Source organism: Salmo trutta, chromosome 29 (genome assembly GCF_901001165.1).
Source record: "Salmo trutta chromosome 29, fSalTru1.1, whole genome shotgun sequence".
Classification (NCBI taxonomy): domain Eukaryota; kingdom Metazoa; phylum Chordata; class Actinopteri; order Salmoniformes; family Salmonidae; genus Salmo; species Salmo trutta.
The window spans coordinates 45,050,282-45,071,626 of NC_042985.1; the positions used below are offsets into that span (position 1 = coordinate 45,050,282).

General features: G+C 41.6%; 1 protein-coding gene across 1 annotated transcript in view; it reads right to left on the bottom strand.

Moving 5' to 3' along the window:
• Nucleotides 1-21,345, bottom strand: part of surf4l (surfeit 4, like) — a 47,941-nt gene that overhangs the window by 2,827 nt on the left and 23,769 nt on the right. Inside the window, exons 2-4 of the mRNA XM_029722333.1 lie at nucleotides 20,166-20,352; nucleotides 11,352-11,428; nucleotides 11,157-11,200 (exon numbers count right to left, since the gene is read on the bottom strand). Coding sequence (XP_029578193.1) covers nucleotides 11,157-11,200; nucleotides 11,352-11,428; nucleotides 20,166-20,352 — 308 coding nt within the window. The remainder of the gene's footprint in view (nucleotides 1-11,156; nucleotides 11,201-11,351; nucleotides 11,429-20,165; nucleotides 20,353-21,345) is intronic.

Consider the following 21,345-nt stretch of genomic DNA (forward strand, 5'->3'; position numbering starts at 1 on the left):
ATTCAGACCGTTTTACTCTCGGAGCACACACTGGAAGTTCGGGCCGAGGCATTCAAGCACCCAAGCTAACGTTGGCTAGCTTGCTAGCTACTTCCAGACACAAATGAGACCACTGACCATTTTACTTACCCAAGCAGAGCTGGTTAGGCATGTTCTGTTAACCAGAGAGTTTTAATTGTGCTGCGGGAAACAATTTAATTACACATTTTTGCCGACGATTACTGACACCGGCCATAATCAACGAGTGTTGAGCGCTCATAAATTAATTATTCCCGAGCTCTGGTCCACTCAGACAAGAGTGCTCTGAAATCGGAGAAGATAGCCAGAGCGAATTTACGAAAGCACTAGAATGTCCATTGAGGACGCACACCGACAATAACATTTAGCTAAGCTAAGAATGACAGGAATAATCAAGTCCATAAACGTTGGGTAGGTAGATGTCAAGTTTGATGTATAACGACTTACGTTAGGTAGATGGCTAACATACCGGTACATACTACTGTAATGATATGCTATGTGGTTCGTAAGGAAAGCGTAGCTAACAAATTGTCAGCCAACATAACGTGACAGGTAACTTATTTGAAAAGTCATGACTTTATTTCATTGAGTAGCAAGCTACCGCGAGGACGCCCTCTATCGACTCTGCGGACACCTACGAAGGACTGTGTGATGGCATCTCAGGTAAGCAGCACTGGGCATTCTTCCATCCAACTTTTACATATGAACCGACACTGAATCGTAGGAGCTAACATTATACTATATTACATACCGTAGAATAAATCATGCAATTATTATTCTCAAGCTAAACAAAAGCATTTAGCTACGAACGCCTGTTCTCACCATTTTCAGATGAATTAATCTAACTTTTCCATGGCAACTCATAAGCAGGCCATGTCGTATTTGTTTCATAGTCGATATATAATCATATTTCATGACAGTGTAACAGTAGGCTTTGTTTACAAAAGGATGAAAGAACACAATATGTCTGTCAGGGAATGCAAGGATGCCCCATGTGGGCTTTAGAAAGGTCAAAGGAAGTCTCAGAGCAACGGGCCATCGTGTACAATGGCGAAGAGTCTTTGCAGCGTGTAGGTGGTGCAGGTATCATTGCCAGAATGATCCAGCTTCGTTGCATTGCTTGACAAAAACACTCGGTTCCTGCACCCGTCTCTCATCCACATTGATAAAAATCATAAATTGATAAGGTACTAAGATGTAAACTCAGCAAAAAAGGAAACGTCCCTTTTTCAGGACCCTGTCTTTCAAAGATAATTTGTAAAAATCCAAAGAACTTCCCAGATATTCATTGTAAAGGGTTTAAACACTGTTTCCCATGCTTGTTCAATGAACCATAAACCATTAATGAACATGCACCTGTGGAATGGTCATTAAGACACTAAAAGCTTACAGATGGAAGGAAATTAAGGTCACAGTTATGAAAACTTAGGACACTAAAGAGGCCTTTCTACTGACTGAAAAACACAAAAAGAAAGATGCCCAGGGTCCCTGCTCATCTGCGTGAACATGCCTTAGGCATGCTCCAAAGAGGCATGAGGACTGCAGATGTGGCCAGGGCAATAAGTTGCAATCCCCGTACTGTGAGACGCCTAAGAAAGCGCTACAGGGAGACAGGATGGACAGCTGATCGTCCTCGCAGTGGCAGACCACGTGTAACAACACCTGCACAGGATCGGTACATCCGAACATCACTTCTGCAGGACAGGTACAGGATGGCAACAACAACTGCCTGAGTTACACCTGGAACGCACAATCCCTCCAATGCTCAGACTGTCCGCAGTAGGCTGAGAGAGGCTGGACTGAGGGCTTGTAGGCCTGTTGTAAGGCAGGTCCTCACCAGACATCACCAGCAACAACGTCGCCTATGGGCACACACACCGTCGCTGGACCAGACAGGACTGGCAAAAAGTGCTCTTCACTGACAAGTCGCGGTTTTGTGTCACAGCATCATCGGACTGGGCCCGTCATTGTAGGCAATCTCAAAGCTGTGCGTTACAGGGATGACATCCTCCTCCCTCATGTGGTACCCTTCCTGCAGGCTCATCCTGACAGGACCCTCCAGCACGACAATGCCACCAGCCAAACTGCTCGTGATTTCCTGCAAGACAGGAATGTCAGTGTTCTGCCATGGCCAGCAAAGAGCCCGGATCTCAATCCCATTGAGCACGTCTGGGACCTGATGGATCGGAGGGTGAGGGCTAGAGCCATTCCCATCCAGAAATGTCTGGGAACTTGCAGGTGCCTTGGTGCAAGAGGGGGGTAACATCTCACAGCAAGAACTGGCAAATCTGGTGCAGTCCATGAGGAGATGCACTGCAGTACTTAATGCAGCTGGTGGCCATACCAGATACTGACTGTTACTTTGATTTTGATCCCCCCTTTGTTCAGGGACACATTCCATTTCTGTTAGTCACATGTCTCTGGAACTTATTCAGTTTGTGTCTCAGTTGTTGAATCTTATGTTCATACAAATATTTACACGTTAAGTTTGCTGAAAATAAACGCAGTTGACAGTGAGAGGATGTTTCTTTTCTTTTGCTGAGTTTATAATGTCTCCATCAAATCTAAGAAGTTATTTAAACTTCTTTATTCTTACATCATTGAAAATGTGTCTAGGAATAAGTATGAAATTGGAGTTCTTCAACTGGTAATACATAAATAATGAAAAAGGTTAAACTTTACACTTTAAATTCCAAAGCTTTTTTTTTTTTCCCCCCCCAAGAGGTAAGTATATTATTTTGTATACATATTGCATATTTCCCATCACCTAATGAACAACCACAATACCAGTCTGGTGTTAAGCTTTCTGTGCTGTATTGACATATCCTGAAAACTACATCTGCTGCTTTAGATTGAACGGTCATATCTCAAGTTATTGTTTTCATATCTACCAAAAAAAAAATGCTATTTTCTGTACTTTCAGAGTACGAGCTGATCAAGGGGTCGAAAATGTAGGTATTGCCAGATGTTCACTGTCCGAGGAACAGGCCGTGGAACCGTTATTGCTGGGAAAAGAGTCCATAACCAGATGTAATTAAAATGTTCTGTGTTCTTTTTCTCTCTTCCTCTGCCTGTCTTGTTGTACATGGAACCTGTCTCACATGCAGTTTGGAGGGAGGAAGGAGGATACATTGACCTGCCGAATTCTATCCACCTCTTCTGTGTGGGATATGTTCCTACCTCATCTACGGGCAAATCGGCAGCATTTCACAGAGTTAGAATAATCACCATTTAAGTAGAGGAGAACCTGACACCTCACCAGCTGTGGCATATCGGAACTCTCCAAACACCTGTGCACATTTTAGTTTTTTGCCTTAGCACTACACAGCTGATTCAAATGATCAAGTCATCATCAAGCATCAAGTGGTATTTATGTCTAATGACATCTATTTTTTGTCGTCATGTGCTCCAAAACTGCCATAAAAAAGCCAGACTACAGTTTGCAACTGCGCATGGGGACAAAGATCGTACTTTTTGGAGAAATGTCCTCTGGTCTGATGAAACAAAAGTAGAACTGTTTGGCCATAATGACCATTGTTATGTTTGGAGGAAAAAGGGGGAGGTTGGCAAGCTGAAGAACACCATCCCGACCGTGAAGCATGGGAGTGGCAACATGTTGTGTGGGTGCTTTGCTGCAGGAGGGACTGGTGCACTTAACAAAATGAGGCAGGAAAATTATGTGAATATATGGAAGCAACATCTCAAGACTTCAGTGAGGAAGTTAAAGCTTGGTCGCAAATGGGTCTTCCAAATGGACAATGACCCCAAGTTAAGGACAACAAAGTCAAGGTATTGGAGTGGCATCACAAAGCCCTGACCTCAATCCTATAGAAAATGAGTGGGTAGAACTGAAAAAGCGTGTGTGTGAGCAAGGAGGCCTACAAACCTGACTCAGTTACACCAGCTCTGTTAGGAGGAATGGGCCAAAATTCACCAAGCTTATTGTGGGAAGCTTGTGGAACGCTACCAGAAATGCTTGACCCAAGTTAAGCAATTTTGTAGGCAATGTTATCAAATACTAATTGGTTGTATGGAAACTTCTGACCCACTGGGAATGTGATGAAAGAAATAAAAGCTGAAATCAATAATTCTCTACTATTATTCTGACATTTCACATTCTTAAAATAAAGTGGTGATCCTAACTGACCTAAGACAGGGAATTTTTACTAGGATTAAATTTTAGGAATTGTGGAACTGAGTTTAAATGTATTTGGCTAAGGTGTATGTAAACTTCCAACTTCAACTGTAATAACTTTGTGCCAAGGATGCAAGTCCTATATACATGTACTGTAGTTATTACCACGCATGCGATCCCCACATTAGCCTAAATACAAGTTCAATCTGTACTTCAGTGCACACATGGTCTGCATTATAAAATGAGGAAGGAGGTGGGGGAGAGAGGTGTAGAAGACAGAAAGGGAAAAAGGTAAGAACAGAGGTAGACAGCATATGATTAATGAATTACAGTGCTACCCTAATATTCAGTTAGTTCATCACAATTACAAAGTGTCTCTAGCGGTGACTTTGTTGTCCTTAACTTGGGGTCATTGTCCATTTGGAAGACCCATTTGCGACCAAGCTTTAACTTCCTCACTGAAGTCTTGAGATGTTGCTTCCATATATTCACATAATTTTCCTGCCTCATTTTGTTAAGTGCACCAGTCCCTCCTGCAGCAAAGCACCCACACAACATGTTGCCACTCCCATGCTTCACGGTCGGGATGGTGTTCTTCAGCTTGCCAACCTCCCCCTTTTTCCTCCAAACATAACAATGGTCATTATGGCCAAACAGTTCTACTTTTGTTTCATCAGACCAGAGGACATTTCTCCAAAAAGTACGATCTTTGTCCCCATGCGCAGTTGCAAACTGTAGTCTGGCTTTTTTATGGCAGTTTTGGAGCAGTGGCTTCTTCCTTGCTGAGCAGCCTTTCAGGTTAAGTCGATATAGGACTCGTTTTACTGTGGATATCGATACTTTTGTACCCGTTTCCTCCAGCATCTTCAAAAGGTCCTTTGCTGCTGTTCTGGGATTCATTTGCACTTTTTGCACCAAAGTACGTTCATCTCTAGGAGACAGAATGCGTCTCTTTCCTGAGTGGTATGAAGGCTGCGTGGTCCCAAGGATGAAACAGACTTGTCGCGGTCTACAATTATTTTTGAGGTCTTGGCTGATTTCTTTTGATTTTCCCATGATGTCAAGCAAAGAGGCACTGAGTTTGAAGGTAGGCCTTGAAATACATCCACAGGTACACCTCCAATTGATTCAAATGATGCCTATCAGAAGCTTCTAAAGCCATGACATTTTCTGGAGTTTTTCAAGCTGTTTAACCTCTCTAGGGCAGGTGGCACCAAATCGTCCCACCTACGTAACAGCCAGTTGAATCCTGTGGCGCGATTTTCAAATACCTTAGAAATGCTATTACTTCAATTTCTCAAACATATTACTATTTTACAGCTATTTAAAGACAAGCCTCGTTAATCTAACCACACTGTCCGATTTCAAAAAGGCTTTACAACGAAAGCAAAACATTAGATTATGTCAGCAGAGTACCCAGCCAGAAATAATCAGACACCCATTTTTCAAGCTAGCATATAATGTCAAAAACCCAGAAGACAGCTAAATGCAGCACTAACCTTTGATGATCTTCATCAGATGACACACCTAGGACATTATGTTATACAATACATGCATGTTTTGTTCAATCAAGTTCATATTTATATCAAAAACCAGCGTTTTAACATTAGCACGTGACGTTCAGAACTAGCATACCCCCCGCAAACTTCCGGCGAATTTACTAACAATTTACTAAATTACTCACGATAAACGTTCACAAAAAGCATAAATTATTTTAAGAATTATAGATACAGAACTCCTCTATGCACTCGATATGTCCGATTTTAAAATAGCTTTTCGGTGAAAGCACATTTTGCAATATTCTAAGTAGATAGCCCGGCATCACAGGGCTAGCTATTTAGACACCCAGCAAGTTAAGCCTTCACCAAACTCCGATTTACTATTAGAAAAGTTTGATTACCTTTCCTGTTCTTCGTCAGAATGCACTCCCAGGACTTCTACTTCAATAACAAATGTTGGTTTGGTCCCAAATAATCCATAGTTATGTTCCAACAGTGGCGTTTTGTTTGTGCGTTCAAGACACTATCCGAATGGTAAATAAGGGTCATGCGCACGGCGCATTTCGTGACAAAAGATTTCTAAATATTTCATTACCGTACTTCGAAGCATGTCAACCGCTGTTTAAAATCAATTTTTATGCAATTTTTCTAGTAAAAAGGCGATAATATTCCGACCGGGAATCTGCAATTAGGTAAACAGACGAAAGAAAATACAGCATGGGGTCGACTCGGGCACGAGCCTAAGCCCTTTGTCCTCTGATCGGCCACTTGGCAAAGGCGATAATGTGTTTCAGCCAGAGGCTGCCTTCGTCATCGTTCAGCTTTTTCCCAGGCTCTGAGAGCCTATGGGAGCCGTAGGAAGTGTCATGTTACAGCTAAGATCCTAAATGTTCAATAAACAGAGGCAAGAACAACAACACCTTGTCAGACAGGCCACTTCCTGCATGAAATCTTCTCAGGTTTTTGCCTGCCATATGAGTTCTGTTATACTCACAGACACCATTCAAACAGTTTTAGAAACTTTAGGGTGTTTTCTATCCAAAGCCAATAATTATATGCATATTCTAGTTACTGGGCAGGAGTAGTAACCAGATTAAATCGGGTACGTTTTTTATCCGGCCGTGTAAATACTGCCCCTTAGCCCTAACAGGTTAAAAAGGCACAGTCAACTTAGTGTATGTACGCTTCTGACCCACTGGAATTGTGATAAAGTGTATTATAAGTGAAATAATCTGTCTGTAAACAATTGTTTGAAAAATGTCATGTACAAAGTAGCTGTCCTAACCGACTTGCCAAAACTATAGTTTGTTAACAAGAAATTTGTGGAGTGGTTGAAAAACGAGTTAATGACTCCAACCTATGTGTATGTACACTTCCGACTTCAACTGTATATTCTACTCAATCCATAGGCTTCATTAATGCCATTCAGACTTGAAGTTGAGACAACAACTATGATAGCTGAGGTTCATAGATTGGTATGAATATTAGTTCAGAGCCTAACGTTTTGGGTTCCATACACAGATCAGCTACATACTGTAGCTCGTTACACATCCATAGGCATAGTTATTTTATCCTCCACTACACAATAAGCAAGTATAACAGAACTCATATGGCAGGCAAAAACCTGAGAAAAATCCAACCAGCAAGTGTGGAAATCTGAGGTTTGTAGTTTTTCAAGTGATTGCCTATCTTATACAGTGTCTGTGGGGTCATTTTGCACTTCCTAAGGCTTCCACTAGATGTCAACAGTCTTAAGAATGTTGTTTCATGCTTCTACTGTGAATGGGGAGAGAATAAGAGCCATTGGAATCAGATGACTGAGAAAATGACATGAGCTCAATCGCGCGCCCTCACGTGAGAGTTAGGTGTGTTCCTTTTCATTTTTTTCGGACAAAGGAATCGTCCGGTTGGGATATTATGGAAGATTTATGATAAAAACATCCTAAAGATTGATTCTATACATCGTTTGACATGTTTCTACGAACTGTAATATAACGTTTCACTTTGTCTTAACTTACTGCGCGAGCACAGTGCATTTGGATTACTCCACTGAACGTGAACAAAATGGAGGTATTTGGACATAAAGATTAACGATTCGCTCCCGTGGAGTATTTTCATTCGGCTGTTTAGCTAATTGCAGATTCCCGGTCGGAATATTATCGCTTTTCTACGAGATAAATTGCATAAAAATTGATTTTAAACAGCGGTTGACATGCTTCGAAGTACGGTAATGGAATATTTAGAAATTTTTTGTCACGTTCTGCGCCATGCGCACGACCGTGATTTAGCATTCTGATAGTGTCTAGAACGCACAAACAAAACGCCGCTGTTTGGATATAACGATGGATTATTTGGGACCAAACCTACATTTGTTATTGAAGTAGAAGTCCTGGGAGTGCATTCTGACGAAGAACAGGAAAGGTAAGACCATTTTTCTTATAGGAAATATGATTTTGATGAAGGCTAAACTTGCCGGGTGTCTAAATAGCTAGCCCGTGATGGCTGGGCTATGTACTTAGAATATTGCAAAATGTGCTTAATCCGAAAAGCTATTTTAAAATCGGACATATCGAGTGCATAGAGGAGTAATGTATCTATAATTCTTAAAATAATTGTTATGCTTTTTGTGAACGTTTATCGTGAGTAATTTAGCAAATTGTTAGTAAATTCCCCGGAAGTTTGCGGGGGGTATGCTTTTTCTGAACGTCACATGCTAATGTAAAAAGCTGGTTTTTGATATAAATATGAACTTGACTGAACAGACATGCATGTATTGTATAACATAATGTCCTAGGTGTGTCATCTGATGAAGATCATAAAAGGTTAGTGCTGCATTTAGCTGTGGTTTGGGTTTTTGTGACATTATATGCTAGCTTGAAAAATGGGTGTCTGATTATTTCTGTCTGGACACTCTCCTGACATAATCTAATGTTTTGCTTTCGTTGTAAAGCCTTTTTGAAATCGGACAGTGTGGTTAGATTAACGAGAGTCTCGTCTTTAAATAGCTGTAAAATAGTCATATGTTTGAGAAATTGAAGTAATAGTATTTCAAACGTTTTAAAAATCGCGCCACTGGATTCAACTGGCTGTTACGTAGGTGGGACGAATTCGTCCCGCCGGTCCCATAGAGGTTAAGGAGAAGTATATCTATAATTCTTTGAATAACAGTTGTATATTTTATCAACGTTTATGATAAGTATTTCTGTAAATTGATATGCTTATTCACCGGAAGTTTTGGGAGGCAAAAGATTTCTGAACATTACACGCCAATGTAAAATGTTTTTTTTTTATATAAATATGAACTTTATCGAGCAAAACATACATGTATTGTGTAACATGAAGTCCTATGAGTGCCATCTGATGAAGATCAAAGGTTAGTGATTACTTTTAGCTGTATTTCTGGTTTTTGTGACACCTCTGCTTGCTTGGAAAATGGCTGTGTGGTTTTTCTTGTCTAGGCGCTGTCCAAGCATAATCTAATGTTATGCTTTCGCAGTAAAGCCTTTTTGAAATCGGACAGTGTGGTTGGATTAACGAGAAGTGCATCTTTAAAATGGGATATAACAGTTGTATGTTTGAGAAATTTGAATTATGATATTTGTTGTTTTGAATTTGGCACCCTGCTATTTCACTGGCTGTTGGCGAGTGTGTCCCGCAGGTGGGACGCTAGCGTCCCACATAACCCAGAGAGCTTGACTCGTTATGACTTAATAACTACTTACATCTGCTTCCCCCGTAATGTTTTGTCAGCCATCTTCGTTGAAGAAAGCCACCAGGGATGGGCGGCTAGCGTCAAATTCGTCATTGGAACCACTCAATGGGATTGGTCAAATAAAAACCTTGGGACCCAAATGCATAATGGGTGCTCTAACTCCCCCTTGCGGTGGTCTGGAGCAATGAAGCCGTGACGCTGGGTACCGCTAAGTCCCACGGTCTAAGCTCGCAACTTTTAACTTCTATGGGCTACGTGGGACGCTAGCGGGACACAGCCAGCGAAATATCAGGGCAGCAAATTCAAAAACAACAAAATGTCATAATTCAACTTTCTCAAACATACACTTCTCCTTGATGTAACCACATTGTCCGATTTCAAAAAGGCTTTACAGCGAAAGCAAAACATTAGATTATGTTAGGAGAGTACATAGACACAAATAATCACACAGCCATTTTCCAAGCAAGCATATATGTCACAGCTAAATGCAAACCCAAACCACAGCTAAATGCAGCACTAACCTTTGATCTTCATCAGATGACACTCCTAGGACATCATGTTACACAATACATGTATGTTTTGTTCGATAAAGTTCATATTTATATCCAAAAACAGCATTTTACATTGGCGCGTGATATTCAGAAAATGTATTCCCACCAAAACGTCCAGTGAATGTGCACATCAATTTACAAAAATACTCATCATAAACGTTGACAAAATATATAACAATTATTTAAAGAATTATAGATAGACTACCCCTGGATGCAACCGCTGTGTCAGATTTTAAAATAGCTTTACGGAGAAAGCACATTTTTCAATATTCTGAGTACATAGCTCAACCATCACAGCGAGCTATACAGACACCCACCAAGTTCGGGGCAACCTAAACTCAGAATTAGTATTAGAAATATTGTCTTACCTTTGCTGATCTTCGTCAGAATGCACTCCCAGGACTGCTACTTCCACAAGAAATGTTGTTTTTGTTCGAAATAATCCATATTTATGTACAAATACCTCCGTTTTGTTCGTGCGTACAGATCACTTATCCAAAGGCTTAACGCGCGAGCGCGGAACGAGAGACGAAAAGTCAAATGTTCCATTACCGTACTTAGAAGCATGTCAAACGCTTTTTAAAAACAATCTTTATGGAATTTTTAACGTAAAATTGCGATAATATTCTAACCGGACAATAGCATATTCATTCAAGAAGAGATAGGAACGGCGTGCTCGCGGAACCGAGCATATCCAATCCCTTTGTTGCCAAGCAGTACACTCAGTAGCTGAGCTCTAATACTCTGCCCAGTGACAGGAGAATGCTCAAACCACTTTCTGAAGGCTGTTGACAGCCAATGGAAGCCTTAGGAAGTGCAACGTCACCCCACAGACACTAATTTCGATAGAGAATCAAAAGAAGAACTACAATTCTCAGACTTTCCACTTCCTAGTTGGATTTTTCACAGGTTTTTGCCTGCCATATGAGTTCTGTTATACTCACAGACACCATTCAAACAGTTTTAGAAACTTTAGTGTGTTTTCTATCCAAATCTACTAATAATATGCATGTTCTAGTTTCTGGGCCAGAGTAGTAACCTGTTTAATTTGGGTACGTTTTTCATCCAGCCGTGAAAATACTGCCCCCTACACCCCAACAGGTTAAAGGAGGAACCACTATCATTTGCTGGGGCGTGTTGCTCTGATCTGTGCTTCACAGAATGATTTTTTTTAAGACATATGACCACTAACTTGGCACTCATTGGTTCATATGAAAAAGACAAACAATTAAAGGACTCACCTCATCAAGAATTTAAGATCCCATAAAATGCTGTAGGCAATAGTCTGAAATGGTAAGATGATTTAGTGAGAGTCTGGTTTCCCTTATGTATTTAATTAACTATAAATATTGTAAACAGAATATAGTATCATGAATGGCTTCATCTTCCGCTGGATTCAGCCCATATACAATTAAGAAAAACAAGTTTAGACTTACCTGTAAAGAAAGGATTCCAAATAACGCAAAGCAAGCATACTGGACAAAATTCCTACTGAGGATAAGGACACAGCCACCTGTTTGAAGGAGAGATGAACAATAAATGTTTTTTTATTTAACTAGGTAAATCAGTTAAGAACAAATTATTTTTTACAATGATGGCCTACCCTGGGACAATTGTGTGCCGCCCTATGGGACTACCAATCACGGCCGGATGTGATACAGCCTGGATTCTCTCCCTCCCTCTCCCGCCATAGGCCAGTTTTCAGGGCCCAACGGAACTGCAACTGGCCATATGGGTCCTCATCCCTCATCTGCTAGATAGTGATGGGGAATAAAATCGATACAGTAACGTATCAGGATATTATATCGATATTTGACTGATAGGTAGTGTTAGCTAGCGCTAGTCGGCTGTACCTGCGTCAAAACTCCGGTATTATTCCTCCTTTAGCCTTCTCTCAATCTTTGTTTTAAAGTGAGCCAACATGTTTTTAGCACTTTTATTTCAATGACTGATCAAAACGGATTTTAACATGCTTTCTCATCTCTCTGCAGCAGACATATAGTGAGTAATATGTTTGGAACGTCAAATCACAATATCGAATCGCAATACGTATAGAATCGTGAGAATTGCAATACATATCGTCTCGGCACATAAGAATCATAATAATCGTATCGTGATGTCCCTGGCAATTCACAGCCCTACTAGCAGTCTCCCCAGGCAATGCCAGAAACGGCACCACCATATTCACTACATAGTGCACAACAAGCCTCTCACACCTGACTGTCCTAGTAGGTGCAGTAACTCACCTAATTGTCTTGGTAGGTTCAGTAGCTAACCTAGCTGCTCTAGAACGTTTAGTAACTCACCGACACTAAGACTTTCTTGTCATTTCAAGTGTTTCACAGCATGAATGCTTTAGACACTGTACAATGGGTAAAAAGCTCAGAAAAATACTATAACTAATTGGAAGCCTCATGTAAAAATGTACCTAACACTAATTAACAGTTATATCTTATGCCTACTATAGATTCAAATAATCCGTCTCAGGCGCCAACCTCATGCTGTCGGGTGAGACGCATGACGCTTAGACTATTTTAGTAAATATCTTTAAGTGGAAGAATATTTTCAGCAGCTACCTTGATTTGTTTATACACTGAACAAAAATAAAATTTCCAAGACTTTACTGAGTTACAGTTCATAAGGAAATAAGTCAATTGAAATTCATTACGCCGTAATCTATGGATTACACATGACTGGGAATACAGATATGCATCTGTTGGTCACAGATACAGTACCTTATAAATTTTTTTTAAAAAGTAGGGCGTGGATCAGAAAACCAGTCAGTATCTGGTGTAACCATTTCCTTCGCATAGAGTTGATCAGGTTGTTGATCGTGGCCTGTTGTCCCACTCTTCAATGGCTGTGCGAAGTTGCTGGATATTGGCGGGAACTGGAACACGCTGTCATACATGTCGATCCAGAGCACCCCAAACATGCTCAATGGTTGACATGTCGGGTAAGTATGCAGGCCATGGAAGAACCGGGACATTTTCAGCATCTAGGAATTGTGTACAGAGCCTTGCGACATGGGGCCTTGCATTATCATGCTGAAACATTAGGTGATGGCGGCGGATCAAATGGCACAATGGGCCTCAGGATCTCATCCCGGTATCTCCGTGCATTCAAATTGCGATCGATAAAATGCAACTGTGTTCATTGTCCGTAGCTTATGCCTGCCCATACCATAACACCACCATAGGGCACTCTGTTTACAACATTGACATCAGCAAACTGCTAGTCCACCAGACGCCATGCAACCTGCTTGGTACAGTTCATCTGTAAAACCACACCTCTACAGCGTGCCAGTGGCCATCGAAGATGAGCATTTTCCCACAGAAGTCGGTTATAATGCCAAACCGCAGTCAAGTCAAGACCATGGTGAAGACGACGAGCATGCAGATGAGCTTTCTTAGATGGTTTCTGACAGTTTGTGCAGAAATTCTTCGGTTGTGCATACTCGGTTTCATCAGCTGTCCAGGTGGCAGGTCTCAGACGATCCCGCAGGTGAAAAACCAGATGTGGAGGTTCTGGGCTGGCGTGATTACACGTGGTCTGCAGTTGAGGCCGGTTGGCCGTACTGCAAAATTCTTAAAACTGACAGAGAAATTAACATTCAATTCTCTGGCAACAGCTCTGGAGGACATTCCTGCTGTCAGCATGGTCCCTCAACTTGAGACGGTTCATTCGGAAAGTATTCCGACCTCGACTTTTACCACATTGTAATTTAACAGACTTGTTCTAAAGTTGATTAAATGATAATCCCCCCACCCCATCTACACACAATACCCCATAATGACAAAGCAAAACAGGTTTAGAAATTTTTGCAAGTTTATAAAAAAAACTACTGAAATATAAAATGTATTCACGCTTTACTCAGTACTTTGTTGAAGCACCTTTGGCAGCGATTACAGCCTCGGGTCTTCTTGGGTATGCCGCTACAAGCATGGCGCACCTGTATTTGGGGAGTTTCTCCCATTCTTCTCTGCAGATCCTCTCCAGCTCTGTCTCAGGTTGGATGGGGAGCATCACTGCACAGCTTTTTTCAGGTCTCTCCAGAGATGTTCAATCAGGTTCAAGTCCGGGCTCTGGCTGGGCCACTCAAGGACATTCAGAGACTTGTTCTGAAGCCACTCCTGCATTGTGTTGGCTGTGTGTTTAGCGTCTTTGTCCTGTTGGAAGGTGAACCTTGATACCAGTCTGAGGTCCTGAGCACGTTTTCATCAAGGCTCCCTCTGTACTTTGCGCCGTTCATCTTTCTCACGATCCTCGAATAGTCTCCCAGTCCCCGCCGTTGAAAAACATTCATAGCATGATGCTGCCACCAACATGCTTAAACGTAGGGATGGTGCCAGGTTTACTCCGATGTGACGCTTTGCATTCAGGCCAAAGAGATCAATCTTGGTTTCATCAGACCAGGGAAGCTTGTTTATCATGGTCAGAGTCCTTTAGGTGCCTTTTGGCAAACTCCAAGAGGACTGTCATGTGCCTTTTACTGAGGCACGGCTTCCGCTTGGCCACTCAACCAAAAAAGCCTGATTGGTGGAGTGCTGCAGAGATGGTTGTCCTTCTGGAAGATTCTCCTATCTCCACAGAAGAACTCTGGGGCTCTGTCAGAGCAACCATCGGTTCTTGGTAACCTCCCTGACCAAGGCCCATCTCCCCCAACTGCACAGTTTGGCCAGGAGGCCAGCTCTAGGAAGAGTCTTGGTGGTTCAAAACTTCTTCTACTTAAGAATGATCGAGGTCCCTGTGTTCTTGGGGACCTTCAATGCTGCAGACATGTTTAGGTACCATTCCCCAAATCTGTGCCTCGACACAATCCTGTCTCAGAGCTCTACAGACAATTCCTTCGACCTCATGGCTTGGTTTTTGCTCTGACATGCACTGTCAACTGTGGGACCTTGCATACAGTTACAAGAAAAAGTATGTGAACCCTTTGGAAATACCTGTATTTCTGCATAAATTGGTCATACAATTTGATCTGATCGTCATCTAGGTCACAATAGACAAACAGTCTGCTTAAAACTAACACAAATTGACGTTTTCATGTCTTTATTGAACACACCGTGTAAACATTCACAGTGCAGGGTTGAAAAAGTATATGTGAACCCTTATTTAATAACTGGTTGACACTCCTTTGGCAGCAATAACCTCAACCAAACATTTTCTGTAGTTGCAGATCATTCCTCTTTATAAAACTGTTTCAGTTCAGCAATATTCTTGGGATGTCTGGTGTGAACTGCTCGAGGTCATGCCACAGCATCCAAATCAGGTTGAGATCAGGACTCTGACTGCGCCACTCCAGATGGCGTATTTTCTTATGTTGAAACCATTCCATTGTTGATTTACTTCTGTGTTTTGGGTTGTTGTCCTATTGCATCACCCAACTTCTGTTGAGCTTCAATTGGCAGACAGATAAAGACATTTTTCAGAATGTAAGGCTAAGTTTGGGAATTCATTTTTTTCCCCATCGATGATAGCAAGCTGTCTAGGTCCTGAGACAGCCCCAAACCATGATGCTCCCTCCACCATACTTTACAGTTGGGATGAGTTTTTGATGGTGTGCTGTGCCTTTTTTTCTCTCCACACAGTGTTGTTTGTTCCTTCCAAACAACTCATATCTCATATTTTGCCAGTTGCGCTGTGGAACATCCCGGTGCACTACTGCAAACCTCAGACGAGCAGCAATGTTTTTTTTGGACAGCAGTGGCTTCTTCCGTGGTGTCCTCCCATGAACACCATTTTTGTTTAGTGTTTTACGTATCGTGGACACGTCAGAGATGTTAGCATATTCCAGAGATTTCTGTAACTCTTCAGCTGACACGCTAGGATTCGTCTTATCCTCCTTGAGCATTCTGCGCTGTGCTCTTGCAATCATCTTTGCAGGACGGCCACTTCTAGGGAGCGTAGCAACAGTGCTGAAATTTCTCCATTTATAGACAATTTGTCTTACCGTGGACTGATTAACATCAAGGCTTTGAGATACTTTTGTGACCCTTCCCAGCTTTATGCAAGTCAACAATTCTTAATCTTCTGAGATCTCTTTTGTTCGAGGCATGGTTCACATCAGGCAATGCTTCTTGTGAATGGCAAACAAACTTGTGAGTGTTATTTATAGGGCAATGTAACTAACCAACATCTCCAGTCTCATCTCATTGACTGGACTCCAGGTTAGCTGACTCCTGACTCCAATTAGCTTTTGGAGAAGTCATTAACCTAGGAGTTTACACACTCAACGCTGTGCGTTACAGAGAAGACGTCCTCCTCCCTCATGTGGTACCCATCCTGCAGTCTCACCCTGACATGACCCTCCAGCATGACAATGCCACCAGCCACACTGGTGTTTCTGTGCATGATTGCCTGCAAGATAGGAATGTTAGTGTTCTGCCATGGCCAGCAAAGAGCCCGGATCTCAATCCCATTGAGTACGTCTGGGACCTGATGGATCAGAGGGTGAGGGCTAGGGACATTCCCATCCAGAAATGTCCGGGAACTTGCAGGTGCCTTGGTGGAAGAGTGGGGTAACATCTCACAGCAAGAACTGGAAAATCTGGTGCAATCCATGAGGAGATGCACTGCAGTACCTAATGCAGCTGGTGGCCACACCAGATGTTACTTTTGACCCCCCCTTTGTTCAGGGACACATTATTCCATTTCTGTTAGTCACATGTCTGTGGAACTTGTTCAGTGTGTGTCTCAGTTGATGAATCTTATGTTAATACAAATATTTACACGTTACGTTTGCAGAAAATAAACACAGTTGACAGTGAAAGGCCATTTATTTGCTGAGTTAAAATACAGTTTAAGTCGGAAGTTTACATACATGGCTGCGTGGTCCCATGGTGTTTATACTTGCTTACTATTGTTTGTACAGATGAACGTGGTACCTTCAGGTGTTTGGAAATTGCTCCCAGGATGAACCAGACTTGGAGGTCTACACTTTCCTCCCCCCCCCCCAGGTCTTCGCTGATTTTTATTTTCCCATGATGTGTGTAACCGAGTCAGGTTTGTAGGCCTCCTTGCTTGCACACGCTTTATCAGTTCTGCCCACACATTTTCTATGGGATTGAGGTCAGGGCTTTGTGATGGCCACTCCAATACCTTGACAAAGGGGCACTGAGTTTGAAGGTAGGCCTTGAAATACATCCACAGCTACACCTCCATTTGACCCAAATTATGTAAATTAGCTTATCAGAAGCTTCTAAAGCCATGAAATCATTTTCGGAAATTTTCCAAGCTGTTTAAAGGCACAGTGAATTTAGTGTATGTAAACTTCTGACCCACTGTAATTGTGTATCAGTGAATTATAAGTGAAATAATAAGTCTGTAAACAATTGTTGGAAAAATGACTTGTGTCATGCACAAAGTAGATGTCCAAACCGACTTGCCAAAACTATAGTTTGTTAACACCACATTTTTGGAGTGGTTGAAAAACGAGTTTTAATGACTCCAACCTAAGGGTATGTAAACTTCAGACTTCAACTGTAGATCCATGACTACATGGAACTCTATTCCACATCAGGTAACTGGTGCACGCAGTAGAATCAGATTTTAAAAACACATGTAAAAATACACCTTATGGAACAACGGGACTGTAGAGACTAATGGGTAAAGACCCATGCAATTCTGGGATCTTCTTTTTCAGCTCATGAAACATGGTACCTACCAACTAGTGATGCACCGATATGACATTTTTGGCCGATACCGATATCCAATGTTTTCCTTGACAAAAAAATCCTGCGGCCTTTTAAGCATTCTAGTTCAGTTTATTTATTTCACTGTGTACAGCCTTATCTATGGATTGTGGCTCAATGACATGGGTTATCAGTCTGCTCAGTGACACCCAGAGAACATTAGCATCATAGCTCAGACTCTGAAATAACTGAATTGAGCCACATTTATTTGCAACCGATGTGTATTGAACACTATTCGAGGAAAAACAATACTGTGTGGATGTTTAGGAGCCTGATAACTCTGAGGATGCTGGGAAAAAATATATTGGGTATTGAGTAGACTGTTACCCCATTTCATTGATCCCCAATCCTTAGGTAAAGCTGTACAGTGCAATATGAATGTCAATACACTTAATAGGCTGACTGGGGAGGTGATTTCACACAAGTCACAGTCCCGCGATAAGAGCTACAATGCTAATATTTGCATAAACTCTCCACAGTTGTGTTCCCGTGGGTGTCACCGAGTAGACTGAAACCCCATTTCATTGCTTCACATTCCAACCTTGTTTAACAATATCTAGTCTAAATATGGCATGATTCCACCAATTGTAACCTTCTGCATCACTTTAAAAAATAGGTACTTTTATTTTGAAGGGAAACTCCACTATTGTATCTAGCTTCACAACACACAACCCTGTCAGGTCGAGCCTCACTAGCCAGATGAAGCTACCTGGCTGCTTATAACGTTAGCTTTGGGCAACAGGGTTAATTAACTGCCTAGCTATTTATTTTCATTAACTGAACTTTCAATAGGCGAACAACAAGTGGCTACCAAGCTAATACTTACTCACAAGGATTACTAAATCATTGCTAAGAATAGTGAAAATTACTGCAGTTTCTACTGGTCATTGTTTTCAGGCTGGTTGTATTGGTGCTACTAGGTACCAAGCTAAAGCTAGCTAGCTACCCCAGAAGTTGCGGTCAAACAAATAATGCTTCATTACCTACGCGGTATTGTAAACACATTGCAAACATTGGCCACGAACAGACTTTTTTTTTTTACAGCTTTGACAGTGCTACTGATAGTAGTGGTGGCGCTTGGCTTGCATGTGCAAATTCAGAAGACAACATTCTATAATAGAATGGTGTTATTTGACGTGTCAAATTAAAAGCTTAATTAACGCATCAAAGTGTTATTGTCAAATAGTGTTATTTGACGTGCATTTTTTTGACACGCAAAGACCCAAAGGGTGTTCCATAGTATGTCGTGAAGCTAATAGCAGTGATGCTATTACTGTGTAACTCTGGTATGGCAACATCTGAACAATAGCGCACGTGGTAACGTTAGTGTGTACCTGTGCTCGACCAGTCGCGAAAGCCATCATCACCCACGACAAACGGTTGATTGTCAATGGCAATGAATTCCATTATCTTGCCATTAATGGATTTTCGCCTTTGAGTTGTCACGCCGAAATATTCTTACTCTTTCAAATGAGTGCTCGATCCACACAGCAGACATTGTGGGCTAGGTTAGAAATGCTGTGTTGTCTAGTGCAAATTTTATGTGGCGTCATTAGGTCATGTACCTACGTTATATAGGTATGCACGTAAGCTTTGACATTGGTTTTTCACATCGGCGTTAAACTAGACAGACATCGGCCGATACCGATGTTCGCATTTTTAGCTAATATCGGCCTATTCCGATATGTTCACAGATATATTTTGCATCCCTAGTACCAACACTTTACATGTTGCATAATAAATAAATAAATAAATAAATAAAATAAATATATATACATACACACACACACACACTTTGTCCCATCTTCACGGTTCATCTTGGGTTAATTCAAACCAGCCATATATCCATATATCCATAAACTATATCCAATATAGTTTATGGAATCAATTGAGGCATTGAACAAATGCAAATAAGACTGCTAGATACACCTATTTCAAACCTTTGCTAACTATACTGATAAAAAAAAAAAAAAAATGGGTGATCAAAAACATTTATTTTTTTTGATCAGTATAGTTAGCAAAGGTTTGAAATAGGTGTATCTAGCAGTCTTATTTGCATTTGTTCAATGCCTCAATTGATTCCTCAAATGCCCCAATTGATGCCCCAATTGATTCCTCAAAATGTTCTCAACCCCTACATTGCCCCATTCTTCCAAGAGCTCACTGAGTTTGGATGACCACACACACACAAGCTTGATATGTCCCTTGTCACCTGTCTTTTTACCCAGAGTAACTAGTTCTCATCTCTCATTCTATTCTTTATTTTTCTATGCTTTTCCTAATTGGTGAGAAGAGATCCTGTAATGTATTTGACAGTACTATTTTCCTTACTGTAAAACATTACAACATCCATTAAAATGTACAGCAGGGAGCTGCAATATCTTTTTACAGTGAGGAAAATAGTAGTGTCAAATACATTACAGCATCTCTGCTGTAAAGCAAAATTACAGTATTAAGCTGGCAACTCTGGTGCCAGTATAATGCTGTAAATGTACAGGGAAAAGCTTTACAGTGCAACTGTTCTAGTAGGTTCAGTAACAGGTTCAAGTAACTCACCTAGCTGTCCTAGCAGGTTCAGTAACACAAAGCAGGCGGCCAGAAAGTAGCCACAGCTCCAGGTGGCCTCAATGTAATCCCGCTGCTCATTCCACTGGAACCACATGCGGATGCCGTCCTCCAGGAAGGTGCTGATCAGACACAGGCGCGCCACGTGAGGAAGGTATTGTTTGGTCACTCTCAGGAACTGCCAGAAAAGAGGAAGTGGTTGGTTAAATGGTTACAGTCAGAGAGAGTAGCTCAGTCACAACACATGCAGTTGCAGGTTTGAGGTTAAGTTAAGTTTTCCCTAGGTACAGATCAAGGATCCCTCCCTCAATCCAAACCATGAGTGGGGGAAATGCTAAAATGACCCAAGATCAGTATCTAAGTTCAACTATTGTAGTCATTAGTGGTGTTTCAGGCAGGTCGTCTTCTGTCCAGTCACAAGTGTTGAATGTCTCAGGTTAATATGACATCTTCTGAGATGCGTTGGCATAGTAACAGACAACCTGGAACGCCCCCAGCATTGCCACTGGTTGGAGCAAGGAGAAGATGATTTGCTTATGTATTCTTATAAGCAGATTTACGAACTAGTCGGGTGTGTCTACAGGGGAACGATGAAGGGAGTTATGTTCCATCAGCGACGTTTTGTTCGTTCGTTCTAGACACTATCAGAATGGTAAATCACGTTCGCGCGCATAGCGCATTTCGTGACAAAAGATTTATAAATATTTCATTACCGTACTTCGAAGCATGTCAACTGCTGTTTAAAATCCATTTTTATGCCATTATTCTCGTAAAAAAGCGATAATATTCCGACCGGGAATCTGCAATTAGCTAAACAGCCGAAGGAAAATACTGCACGGGGTCGAATCGGGCACGCGCCTAATTCCATTGTCCTCTGATGGGCCACTTGGAAAAGGCGATAATGTGTTTCAGCCTGAGGCTGCCTCGTCATCGTTCATGTTTTTCCCGGGCTCTGAGAGCCTATTGGAGCCGTAGGAATTGTCACGTTACAGCTAAGATCCTGACTCTTCAATAAACAGAGGCAAGAACAACAACACCTTGTCAGACAGGCCACTTCCTGCATGAAATCTTCTCAGGTTTTTGCCTGCCATAGGAGGAGTTCTGTTATACTCACAGACACCATTCAAACAGTTTTAGAAACTTTAGGGTGTTTTCTATCCATATATAATAA